At 38.0% G+C, this 17,435-nt stretch overlaps 2 protein-coding genes across 14 annotated transcripts in view; both read left to right on the forward strand.

The window, feature by feature from the left end:
• Nucleotides 1–5,234, forward strand: part of LOC108272075 (TUB like protein 1) — a 41,615-nt gene extending 36,381 nt beyond the window's left edge. For 6 of the 7 annotated variants that reach the window (XM_017480234.3, XM_017480229.3, XM_017480233.3 and 3 more), the window contains 9 exons: nt 922–1,032; nt 1,239–1,391; nt 1,493–1,578; nt 1,968–2,135; nt 2,504–2,619; nt 2,698–2,806; nt 2,939–3,037; nt 3,304–3,475; nt 4,349–5,234. In XM_017480234.3, coding sequence (XP_017335723.1) covers nt 922–1,032; nt 1,239–1,391; nt 1,493–1,578; nt 1,968–2,135; nt 2,504–2,619; nt 2,698–2,806; nt 2,939–3,037; nt 3,304–3,475; nt 4,349–4,482 — 1,148 coding nt within the window. In that variant the 3' untranslated portion in view covers nt 4,483–5,234. The remainder of the gene's footprint in view (nt 1–921; nt 1,033–1,238; nt 1,392–1,492; nt 1,579–1,967; nt 2,136–2,503; nt 2,620–2,697; nt 2,807–2,938; nt 3,038–3,303; nt 3,476–4,348) is intronic. The other variant, XM_053683633.1, reaches the window with a different exon arrangement.
• Nucleotides 5,235–7,510: 2,276 nt separating this feature from the next.
• Nucleotides 7,511–17,435, forward strand: part of tead3b (TEA domain family member 3 b) — a 34,800-nt gene continuing 24,875 nt past the window's right edge. For 4 of the 7 annotated variants that reach the window (XM_017479765.3, XM_017479768.3, XM_017479767.3 and 1 more), the window contains exons 1-2: nt 7,512–7,699; nt 8,160–8,236. The gene's annotated coding sequence lies outside the window, so the exon portion shown is untranslated. Of the gene's footprint in view, nt 7,700–7,774; nt 8,040–8,159; nt 8,237–17,435 lie in introns of those variants that run through there. The other 3 variants (XM_017479763.3, XM_047158664.2, XM_017479764.3) reach the window with 2 other exon arrangements.

The following is a 17,435-nucleotide window of genomic DNA, read 5'->3' on the forward strand; positions in this document are numbered from 1 at the left end:
ACCACAGGTTGTGTATTCAGCCAACTCCATTTATACAGTGAGCCAAAATATATATGCTTTTGGCATGAAAGTGCAATACACAAAACAATACAAGCACTACATGATGGTAAAATGATTGAATCTAAAGTCCAAATTGTGTGCTACTGTCTGAAAGGAACAAGGGCAGTACAATACAATGAACATGCAGGACAGTATAGTCCACTGTACAGAGTACCCATTAAAAAATTAACCATTATCCACCAATCAGCCGTAACATTAAAACCACTGACCTGTGAAGTAAATATCATTGATTATCTTGTTACAGTGGAACCAGTCAAGGGATGGGATATAAATTGTTGAAAACCTATATGCTGACTGTGATAGAAAGGTGTCAGAACACACGGCACAATAATAGAGTGCACAATAATATGAAGGTGGCTTTAACGTTTTTGCTGATCGGTGTAAATGGCAGTATCACAAAACTGTGGAAGAACCTAAAGAATATAGATAAGTAAATATAACCTCTGGATTGAGAGGCAAATGAGGACATTTCAGAAGATATTATTGTGCAATAAAGTGCTCATGCCAGAGCGGTAGAGTGAAAAGTCTGACCGCCTGAGGGAAGCTGTTCCAGGAGCTGTCAGTACCTGCCCTGATGTTGTATTACCTTTTGCCAGCCAGATGGCTGAGAGGTAAAGAGAGGTGAAGGGCCGTTTCTGCTAGCTCCACTCACTTGCAGTAATTTCAAGGTACATTTGTAGCTGATAAAAGATAGTTGTGCTGTTGGTCAGTGAACCATCCAATGTTTTGAAAAGTGAAAACTGTCACTTACTACACCACAAATGTCCAAACTGCATAGTTTTAGTTAGGAATGGCTCCAGAAATGTGTTGAAATTGTCTGTACAGAAACCAGGTTTCTTATTACCTGATGTGAACATTTAGAGGAAAAAGAAGACAAAGACAATAAAGGAAAGTCTAAGACCAAAAAGAAGGAGCCGGCCTCTATGTTCCAGATAAATGGAGACAAACCTACCACTAAGGGTAAAAAGAAAGGTAACTAATGACCTATTACTTCAATCTATTGTTTCTTACTAATAAAGAACATGCAAATATGCTTTAAGATCACTGTAAAGTGAATTCTTGTATATTTCTCATACCTTATGATACCTTTTTTTTTTTTTTATCTGAGATGATTTGTATGTGTTTACACATAAAACATGAGTCTATTTTACCTTAAGTAAATATTTTGCTGCCATCAGCTGCCAAATCAGACAGTGAAGAGGTGAGTGAGCCAGAAAGCAAAACCAGCAAGAGCAAGAAAAAGAGCAGTTCAAACCCAGGCTCCATGTTCCAGGCCGATGGAGAAAAGGATAAAGACAAGGCCAAGGACAAAAAGTCTAAAAAGTCCAAAAGTGAGTAATGAACAAATTAACAAGTTACTTTATGGCCATCAACCAGTGGTCTCTCATGAAAAGTTTATGCTTGAGTATGGATGCATTATTTCTTTACTCAGGTCTGGCAAAAGCAGAAGAGAGTGATGAATCAGAGTCTGAGGTGACACAGAAGAAGAAAAAGGGAAAAGGAAAAAAGGGGAAAAAGGTAAAGTCAGGTCTCTGGCAAGTGGTCAGTCACTTTTATTATCTGAGTGAAAAATTATTTCTAATAATTGTTTCATTTTCGTTTATAACACATTTTCATGCATATGTTTGAAGCCTGCTGTAGCTGATTTTTTCCTACTGGATACATAGCACTGTGTCTTTAATAAAAAGAAAAAAAAAACATCAAGCTAGTTTTTTCTTCATGGCATTCCACAAGCAAACCCCCCCCCCCCCCCACCCCCACCCCCCAAATGTCATTACTTCTGAAAATGGAAACGAGGCCATAGTGCATGTGTAGCACTTGGCACAAATATGATCTGAATCTGATGAACCTTGCATGTAATTATTTGACAGATATGAAACTTTGTCTCTTTCTGGACATATTTAAAGGAGGAACGAGCCCCTTCCCCAGTCATCGAGTTTGATGACCTGGAAGAGTTTGTGGTTCAGCCGGCAGAACAGGGCATCACAGTGAAATGTAAAGTGACCCGGGACAAAAGAGGAATGGACCGGGGTCTTTATCCCACTTACTACCTTCATCTAGACAATGAAAAGAAGGTCTGCCTACACAACTGCACATATAATCACTTCTTATCACCTATGGAATTATAACACTCTAGAAAACTATACAAGTTCTCTCTGAACTTTTTTGGCCAAAATGTGATGAGGTCATAAATATTATTTACATGGTAATAGATATATGTGAGAAGTTTGACACCAAATATTGTTTAAAAGTATAACAAAATTAAATTGAATCTTTTCTTTGATCTTAATATCCTAAAGTGTCAGAAAGATATATCTTCAATGTCTTGCATTCTTGCTGAATTTCTTTAGAATATTATCATTATTGGGTAGATCAGAGCTTCTCAAGCAATACATTGCAGCTGGAAATATCTTCAAAGCTAAAAATCTGATTATATCAAAAGCAGGTCTTTTTGCTGGCGGGGCGGAAACGCAAAAAGAGCACAACCTCCAACTACTTGATCTCAATTGACCCCACTGACCTTTCAAGGGGGGGTGAAAACTACATAGGGAAAGTAAGGTAAGTTGCAGGCGTTTATGCAGTACCTGCAGATTAGACCATTTGCTAATGACTAATGCAAAATATGTGTTATTCCAGGTCCAATCTGATGGGCACTAAATTCACAGTATTTGATAACGCACTTCATCCTGACCGAGCACTTCCTGATATGTCAAATGCAAGGCAAGAGCTAGCAGCCATTATTTATGTAAGATCACCTACTTACTACTCTGACTATTAGAGATCTAATCAACCTTGATTATAAATTATAATACGTTGGAAGTAGGACATACTGTTTAATACTTTTATGTGATGAGATCTTCCTCCTGGCTGTGTACAGGAGACCAACGTGCTGGGAATGAAGGGTCCAAGACGAATGACTGTCATTATCCCTGGCATGGACAAAGATGGAGAGCGAGTACCCTTTCGCCCACGCAGTGTAAACAAAAACAAACAAACCAAAACAGAATTGTTTTACTTTGTTTTCTACTGCCCCCTGTTGTCTGTAACCTATAAAGACCACTAAAAGTAAAATGTTGAACATCACATTATATTAATTGACAATGACTGTAATAGTATAATGCCGAATCTTACCAAGCACGTTGATTTAGTCAATTAATATTTTACCTTTCCTCGAAAAATGTATAATTTTTTCATACCATATTTATGCTGACCTGAACTTTTAAGTTATCTCACACTTTACAGGAAAATGACGGCCTCCTGATTCGACACCAAAACAGGAAAATGGAGAATCTGATAGAGCTTCGCAACAAGACGCCTGTGTGGAACGAGGAGACGTCGTCTCATGTGCTCAACTTTAACGGCAGAGTCACACAAGCCTCTGTCAAAAACTTCCAGATTGTTCACAGCAAAGACCGTAAGCACACCTCATAGCTTCCTCCAATTTGTAGGTGCAAAGCCATAACAACATTAGCTCTTGTGACCTATACAATTATTTGATCAAAAATGTTGAAAATTGCAACTATGAGCTATACTAATACTCTTCTTTTAAAAAAATCCATTATTTTGTGTATCTTTGAGTTTAAAAAATGGAATACTTACAGTCCCCTCCGAAACTATTGGAACTGCAAGGCCAATTCATTTGTTTGTGCTTAGACAACATTAAACATAGAACCTTTTGTTCTCAGAACAACCAATTTTTAGGTGAATGTAAATAGCAAATGTATAGGAACAGATAAGGCTTGTAGTAAATTAAAGTAAATAACATTTATAAATAACATTTATATGATATTTGGTTGCATATCCATTGCTTGCAATAACTGCTTCAAGCCTGTGACTCATTTCTTATTTTGTGATACTTTTCCAGGCTTTTACTGCCATCTCATTCAGTTGTTGTTTGTTTTAGGGGTTTCTCCCTTCACTCTCCTCTTCAGGAGGTGAAATGCTACTCAATTGGGTTAAGGTCTGGTGATTGACATGGTCACTCTAAAACCTTCCAATTTTTCTCTGTAAATTGGCAGACAAAATGTTCCTGTAAACTTCTGAATTTATTCTGCTGCTATGATCACGAGTTACATCATCAATAAAGATTAGTGAGCCTTTTTGGATCATGAGCAAATCCTTTCTTTCAATTGTCTTCAGTCTAAAGCAAAAACAAATGAATCGGCCTTGCTGTTCCAATTGTTTCAGAGGGGACTGTATATTGCCCTTCTATCCCATGTCATGAGTTAGCTGTATGCTGGCAATGAATGGTTAAATGTAACAGCACGTGTATGTTATGTGATTGCAGAGGACTACATAGTGATGCAGTTTGGGAGAGTTGCAGATGATGCCTTCACCCTGGACTATAACTATCCTCTGTGTGCAGTGCAGGCTTTTGCTATTGCCCTCTCTAGCTTTGATGGTAAAATCGCCTGTGAGTGACGGCTTCAACCCACAGAAACATACTCTTCACCACTCTGCTTCTGTATGTCTCCGAAAGGACTGAAAACCATCAGTCTAGGAACTATATGAGAATAATGATGAAAAGTCTGCGTTTCTTACCTGCTATGCTCAAATAATGAAGTCTAGGGAAATCTTAGGTGGCACACATTCTGAAGGTTGTTTTCAAGAGATTTTGACAGGAAGGAAAGTGCAGGGTTTTTTCTGTTAAATGTGAAAGATATGAGACCCAGGTCAGAATTATAAGACACAGGTCATTTAATATGTTTAATGGGATATTTCTGAGAGTAGGAATGTGTGAAGAAGTATGAAATGAGTCTTTGGATGTATCAGGAAACTGCATGCTATAGATAGTTATTTTAATAATGCACATTTCTAAAGTATAACTTAGTCATATTAGAGAATTGAGAATTAATGTTGGCCTTTTCAAGTCTTGGGTGTTGATTTAACTGAAATATGATTGATTTAATTTCATCTTGTCAAATTGTCAATTTTGATATTATATGCATTATCTGTGTTTGTTGTCTTTGTTTTTCTTTTTGCACATCCTCCAATAGATCTCATTATATCCATAAATATTTAACATATTGTATGACTGAACTTGTTTTTTGTGTTGATGGCCTTTTTAATGTTTTACTATATCATCATTGGTTTATGGTCATTTGTATGAGATTTAGAACATTAATGAGACATCATATTCCATAAAATATTTCTGTATAAAGCTTATTTCATTACCCCCCTCTCTTTTTCTTTCTTTCATTCTTACTACAGTCCTGGGGGGGGAGTACAGTGTAATTTGGTAATTTCCCTGTTTGGTGACTCCAGCCCTCCAGTACCACATGCACCTCTCCACAACTGTGGTGCCTAAGAGGGTTCTGTTGTAGCAAAGAATTAACAAATATCCAAAATGTCATGAGCACACTAAGGACATTTTGATGATTTACTTTTTTCATTAATAATTTGCTTTCGGTCTATAATTTGGGTAACAGTGTCACATGTTCAAAGTGATCTTGTCAGTCAATATCACAATATCACTGAAAAAGGAAAGAGAAGTTTCTTCTTCTCACGATTTTCAGGGATTCTGGATGATACTTCCTGCTGAACATGAAGAATATTACAAAATTTTTTTTGCTGTTTTAAAAATATGAAATGTGTTCAGGCAGCAGGGTTGAGTGAATGTTGTAGGATCTAAAAATTGACATTTTTCATAACCTGGATGAGTGACGGAAAGAATACAGGCAAAAATGCTGTTATCTATATGCTGTAAGTTGTATTTATGTCTTAACCCTCCTATTACATTGGAAAAATGTTTCATCCATTATGTTATGGGTCAAAATGACTTCCACAGTTTAAATACACACAAAAACAGTAAAGAACAGCTTTAAACAGTAAACCTTAATTATGGCTTGTCCGAGATAAGCCATAAGAAGAAATATTTCTATATAAGTTCATGACCCTAAATGAGGAATGTCAACAAATTTCAAAGAGAAAAGAGAGATTAACCAGTATTTCAGACTTCTCAAATGTGGGTCAAATTGACCCATAACATAAGAGGAGGGTTAAGTTATTGCTCTGAAACATGCACCTAGGTTTTTAATGAAGGACTCTTTACATATGTTTAAAATGTCTTTTACATACATACATACAGTATTTTTGTCTCACTGATACTACAGTAAATGTATTATCAGTGAGACAAAAATGGCACCCCAGTCACTGAATCATTCCTCAGACTTAAACTAATCCCTTCAGCATTGTACGCTTTTTAAATTAAAAAAGTTATGATTACAAATGGAGTGTACCCAAAATTATGTCTGTAGGAACAGTATATAATGATGATAATCAAGGGGCTCAGGAGTGTTCTGCAAGTGGAAGGGCCAGCTTAACACTAGGCAAAGGTAGACAACTGCCTTGGGCCCCCAGAAGCCAAGGGCCCTTAAAAATGCACATTATATAAATATCTATTTTTAATTATTAATGATAAATAACATGCTGAAAATTTAAATACTGATGTTAAAACGCTGAAATGAGGGCCCCATCAGTAGCTATATATTGTGCCTAGGGCCCCCAAATCACTAAATCCGTCGCTGGCTAGTTGGCAGACTCGCACATTGGAGAACATTTAGCCAAGGATGTGATTGAAAATTTTCACACAAAAGTCTTCTCCTTAACTTGAAAGCTACTAACTTTTCTGAGGTGCAGGTTTCAAGCTCAGCCAACAGACGGAGCTGTAGCTTTTTACAAGTGTGAATGGAGAACTGTGGTGGACATGCTTGCTAAATAATAATAATTTTTAAAAAAAAACCCAACAAATATATAAATAAATCTACAGATAACTAAAAGAAATGATTCGTTTTAGGCTCCCTTCCAGAGCGTTACGTCACTGAGCTTAACTGCTCTGCTCTCTTAAAATAAAGTGGCAAACCTTGAGGAACTTTCAGTGCTTGCTCATTACTCTGGAATGCTGACAAATTCTCAGTGAATTCCTGGACAAGTTTGTCCTTCTAAGGGTTTGGGAGCTGCTCACATTGCTGCTTTCATTCAGGACTTCATTGAGCTTCAGTCCAAATACCATCCACTGCTCTCATCAGTTCTCCGTGTAGGAATAATATGTATGCTTTTAAACCCACAACTCTATATTCTGTCTTCCTTGTCTTCACTGTGTAACCTAAGTTTGAACTTATTCCGTTTACAAACACTGTTTGTGTTATGCTTTCACAAAAAGTAGCCTAATGAATATGTTTTTTTGTGACTGGACTTATCTATCTATCTATATATTTTAAAAAGAAGCTTTTCATTGTAGCCAAGTAAAGAATTGCGTTACTGTTATTCATTTATGTATTTATGTTTGTAGCCATTTATTTATTTATAAACTCTTGAATGTACTGTACAATCTCGTACCGCGTTTTCTGTATTTTAGGGGTGGAGTTTGGGATACGTGCCCGCCTCTAAAGTTGTTGATTGACGCCCAGCCAGGGCTCCGCCCCTTCTTCAACTTTTTTTCCCCCCTCCTTCATTTTTTTTCCTCCACTAGTGAAGTGCGTGAATTTCATACCAAACCCATACCTTGCATTCCACCTTTACTGTCAAACCAGGAGAAATATTACTGAAAACAATAAGCGGCTCAGGCAAGAAATAAGAGTTGAATTAATGATATTTCGTCCTTCTGCTGCGCATCTAGACGCGTTTCCCCCGTTTAAAGGTGAGTGTACGCGGAGCCGCGCGTTCCCTTTGTCTCCCTGCGTTTTTTTGCTGGAGTTTTCGTGCCGCTCGCGCGAAGTCTTCAGATCTTTGTCATATTTAGCATTTTTCCACGGAGCTCCCCGCATAGGGTGGGATGGTGAAGAGATTTGCGAATGAATATGCTATGTAGACAGACGCAGAGAGAGAGAGAGAGAGAGAGAGAGTTTGTGTATGTGTGTGTGACCAAAGCCTAGAAGTCATGGAGTTAGTGACAGCAGGAAACTTTAATCACTTCACTTATATAAAATTCATTGTTTGTAGCCTGTTTGTCAACTTCAGAGCGTCTCGCGGTGTTAGAAGTGCGTTGGCATTAGAGGGCAACAATGTTGCTCTTTTTATCCAGACTCTTAAAACGTCTTCGTTGTTTCCCATCACACTTACTTCTGAGGATAAGAAAAGAACTTTTTACTTTTCTTTAGGACTGCCAAGAAGAGGAAGGACAGGGCGAGCTGTTTGGGAAGACAGTTCCTTCAGACCGATACCACTACGTTTACGGGTAAGGGGCGTCTCTTGTGTTTCTCTCACTTTCCCCCATCATTGTCGCTTTTTATACTTTTAAAAGATTAGTTTTACTGTTTATTCATCCATAGAGAGAAATAAATCTCAGATAAGCAGTTCAACTCATTATCTTGGTGAAGACGCTTCATTATCTGAGGTTGTTTTTTTTTTTTTTTTTTACCTTTGCTTGCTCTATGTAGGAGTATTTTAATACTGTAATACAGGGAAATGATGGTAATAATCTGTACCACAACAAACAGATGATACTGACTGACTCAGGAACTGAAAGACTCATCTGCCATGGATTAAAATTAGGGATGAAAATGAGCAAAACACTCCAGGTGAATAGGATTAAAAATAAATAAATAAATAAAATAAAATTAAACCTGTACATATTACAGTCAAACTTTTGCCAGATGAATACTGATATTTGTACTAGTGTGTGTGTGTGTGTGTGTGTGTGTGTGTGTGTGTGTGTGTGTGTGTATGTATATAAATATAAATAAGTATTGGATTTTTATTTCCTTCAAAAAATGAACATTTTATGTAACTGAGGCACTAATTAAATATGCATGCATCTTCATGCTTAATAAAGTCCTCAGCAAAGTCTAGTCATTTGATGTTGCTGTAATTACATTATTTATTTCACTGTGAAGATGCTCTGAGTATTTAGAAAAGTCTGTTGGAGTATCATTTCTTTATTGTTTAATGGAGAAAAAAAAAACATACCATGCACTGATGTGTGTGTGTGTGTGTGTATATATATAAATATAAAACAAAAACATGTTATGACATTCCAACAATAACAAACATTTTTGGGGAAACTGCTGTAATATCTATCTAATAAGGGATTTTCATGTTTCATGAATGCAGGTCATCTAGAAACAGAGACGTGTGATTATGAATATATAACAAAAAATGATTTGGAGGAAAATAGATTACCTTGTCCAGGGTGTACCCCGCCTTGTGCTCCCTGGGATTGGCTCCAGGTTCCCCCGTGACCCTGAAAAGGATAAAGCGGTATAGAAGATGGATGGAAAACAGTTTTAAAAATGCAGCGTGTTTCTACTCTAGTTTATAATGCTTATAAGGGTCCTAAAGGAACCTGACATGTATATCATGATGACAGACGATGTGCTTTATTTAAGGGGTATGACATAATGCGAAGTAGCTGGAGCATAATGTCTAATGCACATAATGCAGTTGTCACAACTGGATAAAAACACAGTGTTGAGTTTAAATATTTTATTACTACACTTTAAGAGAAGATCTGTTATAGATGCAATTGATCAAAAATCTGAAAATTGGTTGACGTGACCAAAATTCCGGCACCGATCTTGGATCCTGGTAGCCCATATGTTAATAAGGATATTACTGTAGTCTTTACGCCTTCATTCCTATTGACCTGTTTCCTATGGCAGTCCTCCACTAAAGTCCCCAACATTCTTGTCTCAGTTCGTTGGTGTTTCTCGCATGAACAGATGAAATGACAGCATGGTGCAGACAGACTACTCAGGCTCAGACACTCTGGTACACTCTGGACAGTCTGGAGATTCCCGCCAACACAAAGCTGGCCTTTAGAGCCATGCATCTCAGAGTGGATCCAAGGGTCCAAGAAGTACAGCCAGGGGTCAGCAATTTTTACATTTTGTTACAAGTGGTGGAAATTACAACCCACCATTTTCAAAGTTATTATGTTTATGAATGAGCTCTTATAATTATTAGCTTGTTTGACTGGCCATGTCAATTGAATGGGTTTAAGCCAAAGCTATAATAAAACAAAAAAAAAAACTTCTATAAATAAAGTCAACTTTTTCAATCAAATGATGATTTTAATAAAATGTGTTCTGTGAGTGGGAAGATCAGAATGTAAAAAGATCTATGCTTCCAGTAAATAGGCAAAATATTCTTATTAAAGTTTTGTACACATTTAAATAATGTGTGTGAAGTTTTAAAATGAATCGATACTGAGGGCTTTCTGTGTTAGTGTTGTCAGATTTTAATGATTGTGTACCTAACAAGTGTCTCACATTCAAACGTTTTTACAGATGAATTGCATTTTGGATGTAATTGTTGTGCACGTCAGACTGAATGTTTTAATTTTCTTTCTTCTCGTATAGTTTGGTTTCATTGAACTTACATAAATATGTCTATTGAGGTTAACAGCATCATCCATACTGGAGATTTGCTAAAGGAACAGAATGCTGTGGTTCAGGTTCATTCCACATGGTTCTGCCCAGACTGCCTGTTCTGGTTAGACTGCATACTTTGATGCGTCTTATAATTTACCACCATTTAGAAACTGTTTGTCTTCCATAGAAAATGTTTCTGCCTCTTAAAGAAAGGTCAAAGCCCAGGTTAAACTGCTATTTACTAAGCAGGTGAGACTGGGAAAGGACTTTCCATAGGCATTGGAGACCTTGTCCTGCAAGTATCAGCCAAAATGGTGCTTGGTAGGAAAATGTCTTCATATCAAGACATGAGATTCATGTTGTTAACAATTGATACGCAGAATGGAGTGCAGAATTTACTCCTAGAGCGAAATAAAAAGGACAAGACATATTATATATATTTATTTTAAAGCCATTTAGTGTGAGCTAGATCATGGGTTCTAAAACTTTATGTAGCCAGAGTTTCCTTTAACTGTAAAAGAAATACCACAGACCTCCTCATTTACTTCATGAATATGATTCACATTAATACTTGATCTATTTATTCGATCCAGCATTTTTTATTCCTAAACTTTCCACTAACAGATCGTCCGACCTGTTTTTGAGTTATCAATGTTTGGATTAAACCCATTCAATTAAAGATACCAGTCAGTTAGGCTAATAACTATAAGAACTCAATAATAAATCTAATTATTTGGTGGGTTGTGATGTCCACCACTGTAACTAAATTAAATCACCATGACTATGATTCATGGATCACTACTTTAGGAGCCAGATAGATTACACAGAAGTTTCAAAAATTTTCAGTTGGTTTTATGTTCAGTTACTAATAATGGGGGAAAATATAGCTTAGAAATAGCTTCCTTTTCTTTTTGTGACATTCTCTAAAACCAACCCTTTGCTTCAGCCCATATTTGCCCGCCTTTTCTTTATAACATAACTATTATAACTTGGCTGGCATCTACTGTCTTCATTACATCAGGTCTGGAGATCAAGTGGATCATGAGAAGACTAAACATTTTTATTTTTAAACAATTTTTCTGTTTGTTCTTTGTGTTTCGGATTGTTTTCTTACAGGACACATCCGTTTCTTTTGAAAACTTTTTGTAGACAAATTGTTATGAACTACAGGTACATTGTCCTTTTTATTGCACCCAGAAATCATGGGGGGTGCAAAACTTCTGCACCCAACTGTACGTCAGTTTGTGTTTGCATAGTGTTCTGGTCATATATGCACTGTCCCTCAAAATCAAAATTTCCGTTCGTTTCTCATTGCTTGCAGTAAGAAATTCATTTTATTTTGAAGGGAATATGTTTTCAGAAATGTGTAACACTGTAACGCTGCTCCCAGACCAGCTCATTTGAGTTGTATGACTGCACAGGTCATTTCATTCTAGACAGCACTTTCTAATTTTCTCCTAAAAACCAATCATCGGAACATTTTCGAACAAAAGCCAAGGAGCCACCAGAGATTTGTTGGCCATTGTAGGACCGGACGTAGGTCTAGACCAATGACTTAATATTTTAGGTACATTTTTTATTATACATTTAATGTGTGTGTGTGTGTGTGTGTGTGTGTGTGTGTGTGTGTGTGTTGTTTTTTCAATCACAGTATGCAGTATAAAATAAGATCACTAGAACTCGGATAGAATATTAATTTGCAGAGTGTTTTAAAAATACTTAAAAAAAAAAAAAAGACGCAACAATTATTTAACTCTAAAAGAACTGGAAGAACTTTTACTTAGGTCCATTAACTCAAGTGAATTGAGGAGCTGAGATGAGCTGTAACACAGATCTTGTGAATGGCGTGGCATAAGGCTTCTAATATTAGATTTTGATGGCAAGAGTAAATCTGGGGTGGATTAACACTTTCTGAACGTTCTGCTGCACTGGCAGCTTCATCTCAGTGTTTGTGCTAGATTTGAAAAGTGCAACAGTTGCTTTCTTTCTTTGCTCTAGTTACCAGGCATTTAGTTTGATCCGTAGCATGTTTGTTTTCTATGATCTCCTTTAGTTCTTTGAAGAAGGAATATTAGTGGAGTAGTGATTATGTCCAATTAAATTACATGGACAATCCACTTTTAAAGTGGCTCTTTCCTTTTTTACACCACCCAAATTGCATTCACTGTAGTGATTTTTCTTTTTTTTTTTTTTTTTTTTTTTTTTTTTTTTTTTTTTTTTTTTAACGAAATTGCTGTTATTAGACAATACTAAAAGTATTAATTATGATATGGGTGGCTAAATATTTGGCTTGTATAATAAGGCTCATTTTTGTTCAATTAAGAATAAAATTTAGATAAAATCGGACGTTTTGTAAATTATTTTTAACCAACCGTAAACAGTTTTTTAAATAGGTTTTTTAAAAAATATTTGTTTAATGTTTCCTTGTACTAGTTGTCTATATTGCCGTCTCAGCTTACTAAATGAGCCTTTGCTGTTTAATAAGTTAGCAACTGAATTTAGTTGATTTGCTCGTTGTGTTCATTATCTCTCACTTCTGAGAACTGTTTACATTTTATTTACAGGTTTTGACGTGATTAAATCTGAAAAATAAAAAGTTTTAATATTGGGAATGCTTCCCTCGTTTAAGAGCAAATTGGGGCCAGTGGGTACAGTCTGTTTGTGCTGTGTGTGTGTGTGTATGTTTATGTTGCTGGCCAGTTGACAACTTCATCACTGGACTGTGTTAGAGACCCAGGATGTAATGAGGCCTGTCCATTTGCACAGACTGGAGCAGCCTTTTAGCACCCGCCTCAGAAGTAGCCCTCCAAATGGTGGCCACTTACCCAGCTGTCAACACAGGCCTGAACAAATATCTTTGTGTGTGTGTGTGTGTGTGTGTGTGTGTGTATGAAAAAAAATGAGACAAGCCACACACTAATCACTACTGCTTAATTGTGTTAGCACTGTGTACGTTCTACAGTGTACTACTGGCCCCCTTTTCAAGCCACCCAAATATTTGAGAAGGGAGACATTTTTATATAGTTTCACATACAACATTTTCCCCTCTTTCCCTTTTCCACATGCACTTTTAATAGGTAGAATTAACACCTCGGCCAAAACATACCACGTCGCAATGCTTTATTAATTGTGATGGAACGGCTGTCTCTGGAAACGTGTTTACTTTGAAGATGAAAATTAATGCATGCTCTTCAGACACTTGTTTACATACGTTTCCTGTGCAAGGCATTGGCAGATAAGATTTTTTGGCTTCTCTCTGGCCTTTCAATTCACGGGGAGGAGCAGTTCATTGGCTGGAACAGTGTAGCCTTTGTTTCTGTCAGTCTGAAGTTGCTGAACTTTCCAGTTGTTCTTGAAACCAACTGTTTTGCGGCAGCGTGTTGAAGTTTGCAAACCGGTAGGACTCCTACACACACACACACACACACACGCACATGCACCTGAGTTGCTTATTTAACAGTGGCCAGTAGTGGGTTCATGTGACTGTTGTCCTTTTTTAACCTGTTGTTGTTATTATTACAATGAGCATTAAGGTATAATGGTGATTTTCACCAGCGTGTAGGAAATGAACAACCCTCAAGTCAGCTCAAATAGACATGAGCATATCTCCAAGTCTTGCAATCAAGCAGCGTAGGTCAGACATAGAAAGGACCCTCAACGTCACCCAACATCTCTCTCTTTTTATTCTCGTATTTAATTGCTCTCAAGCAGTGCCATTTACGTTTACATTCGGTCAGAATTTAGCAGAAGCTCTTATTTAGAGCAACTTAGAGATGTGCAAAAGAAAATGTAACACTCAGTGGTATAAAGCATAAAGTGAAATCTGCAAAGATTTGTAACTTGAAAAACATCAGACAAATGCTAGTTTCACAAGCGACAAGTAGGAAGTACTAGAGCGGCCTAGGCGGTATACAAAAGACATTTCCAAAATGCATACACAATGCAAAATCAGTCAGTATTGAACGGACAACTTAAAAACAATAATAGAATACATTGAAAATCGAGAAGCAATATAAAAAACTATTTTTGTGTGGAGGGAGTGAGGGTGGTTGCTGTTCCACCACTGAGAAGCCAGGACTCTCCCCTCTCTGTGCGTGTCTTTCAGGTTTCATGGGGTTTGGCAGAAGCCCCTGGCCTAGCCACTAAATGACCAAGTCAGGCAGTGAATGCTGCTCCGCAGATTTGCCCTGGAGACTTTCCGAAGAAAGTGCTGAATCAGGAGTTCGCGGAAGTCTTTTGGCCCACACGCCAGACCCTGTGTCAGTCTTTCCTCTGCTGGTTGGATTACAGCTGCCATGAATGAGAGAGTGTGCAAGCTGAATCCTCCATACATGCACGTTCTTCCAAACGATGTGTAAATCTGGGATCCAGAACTCTTAATTCCTCGGAGAGTCCCATCTGCATCACTAGCTTTGAAACAATAAAAGGTAGAAAGTATTTTGTGTTGTGTAACTTACATTTTTACAGGATGCGTAGTTGCGTAGCTCTTTCTCTTCCTTTATCTCTCCCCCCCCACCACTCACTCACTCACTCACTCTCTCTCTCCCCCTGTCTCCCTCGGCTCTGATTGTTTCCTGAATGTCGAGCCAGAGCGGAAGTAGGAGGAAGTCATTTGAGAGGAGCTGGGGAGAATTTATTAGACTCCAACACAGAGGGAAAGAGAGTGAGAAAGACAAACTGAGTGGAAGTCAGTCGCAATCCTAAATAAATTCTGGAGGTGTGTTAAGAAGGTGTTTTGTAACACCTCTTCAGCTCTGGTTCAGTGGCGCACAGTCTTATGTGCATAATCTTCTCAAAGCTCAGCAGTAGTGTCCAAATACAAACAATTACAGCAAATTCATTCTGAATGTGGTTTGTGAAGTTCTGTTGTCTCAAAGTTGTATATTAAAGCATGTTTCGTTAATAACAATATAACTGTAGCTACGATTTTTGTGAGTGATAATTTGCACTGCTCAAACTAGAGGCTTTGCAGTTCCACACTTCTCACTGAAATCCCCCAAAACATTTCATGGTAGGAAGGACATGGTGTGAGTGACCTCATGTTCTATCACCAAAGATGCAGCATTTCGGTGACGGCCATCCAGAACCACATACTGATGTCCAGGTCTAGCCCTGTTTGTTTATTTTGTGCACTTGAATGGCTTTTTTTTGTGTGTGATTAAGTGCTTGCTGTATGATATACAACTCACATTGCCCTTAACTCCACATCAGAAATGTTTATTATCTACCACCTCTTGAGTATGGGTAACATTGTATTAAGGAGTCATTTATACATCGTGGTAGAATTGCCTGCCTGCTGTGTTTATTTTTTCCCCCCCTTATTAAAGCCTGTGATCGAAGTTAGTGTACAATTCAAAATCTTGGTGTATGTTTGGTGGTATGTGGAGCTCTATGTTGGTTTGTAGAGAGGAGGGCAACTCTGCCCTCAGCCCAGAGTGTCTTTATCTGTAATCCGACCTGAAAAGGCAGCTGCTGCTACACTTGTCCAGCCCTGTTGTTCTCTCAAGAGTGTGCGTGTGTGAGTATATGCGTGTGTTTGTGCGTTTGTGCTTGCGCACTTGATTGAATGAAATGATTGAAACCAGGGTGTGTTATAGGGGCTACCCTGGAGCTAAACTCCCTAGGGGGTTTGATCTGTCTGTAACAGTTCTTAAGAAGAACTCCCGTTCTTACTAATACTGAACAAGAAGAGCAGGGTATGCTCTGGGACTGCTCTTTCAAAAACCATTTGTACAAGTATAAGTACAAGTCAGCCAGCAATGAGCCTTGAATCCTAGCATCCTAGTGTGTTGCCTTTTTTTTTTTTCTTCTTCTTTTTCCTCCTCCTCTCCCCAGACGGTCCGGTCTCATCTAGCTGGGATTTGAATGAGTATTCACCTCAGCCCAGATTATTATAAATGACTCCCACGCTCCCATAACTGCTGTCCTCTCTCTGAGGTTTGGATTCCACATGTTAAGTTACAGAGGAGAATAGATAAATTTATTTTTATGTATAGGGTTGTTCGCAGCACGGCTCCTCTTTTAATGACAGAAGTATATAACAATCTCCATTCTGCATATAATCCTTTTCTCAAGTGTTTTCCCGCCAAAAAAGTGGCCCATCGGGGAAAACTAACTTACAGATGGGCCGTGAGCTCACTCGATGAGTGGAATCATCTGTTTGCACTGGAAAGTCCCCTCACTCTGTCAACAGTTTGAGGACTCCCTGAAATTCGCATGATGACTCATTGAGAGACAAAAAACAAAACTTAAGACCCTTAAATTCGCTGTAAAGCTAGATCTTAGTCACATTTTTTGATAAATGTGAAGTGGTTTAATGGTATATTTCCAAAGATTGCTCTCTTTGTTTCCCTTTTTAAACTCTCACACTACGTGTACTTCGGATAACATGGATAACTACCTACTTTATTTTCTTCCTTGTCCGCATTGTGTGAAAGGCAAAAGCATTACTCACTCATGTCACTGTTTCCTGCAAGCCCTGATGAAATCCATGTGAATCTTTATCATTGTAGCTCTGCGAGTCATTCACACTTCATCTCCTGTTTGTGGGTCAAACGTGAAAACACCCAGCTGAGCCTCCGTCAGCCATCATTCCCACCATTCCCAGAAAAGACCTGTGACTAAGGGTTTCCCAATATGAACTCTCACTAAAGATTTTGCACACGAATTTCATATCACAGCATCCCGTACAAGGAAGAGGACACTGATTCGTATCCATTTGTCTGAGCATTCAGCATATGGGATGGACATATCAATTTAAGTTGAAGAGGGACAGAACTCTGACTGTTATGTGTACGTCCGTCCATCCATCCATCCATCTTCCCCGTGACCCTGAAAAAGGATAAAGCGGTAGATGTGTACGTTAGTCTAAATGAAAAGCAAAAGTAGACAATACTCCTCATCAACACGGGCAAAGTTGCCAAGTTTGTGCTAGCTGCTGTTTGAACGAATTTGTATGCCTGTATGTTCCTGTTACACATGAGGCTTCGTAAGCATTATATACTAAGGCGTCTGTAACACCACAGCTCGCCCTGTGCGACACCAGTGGCCCTTCAGACTCTGTAT

This window comes from Ictalurus punctatus, chromosome 11, assembly GCF_001660625.3.
Source record: "Ictalurus punctatus breed USDA103 chromosome 11, Coco_2.0, whole genome shotgun sequence".
NCBI classification, from domain to species: Eukaryota; Metazoa; Chordata; class Actinopteri; order Siluriformes; family Ictaluridae; genus Ictalurus; species Ictalurus punctatus.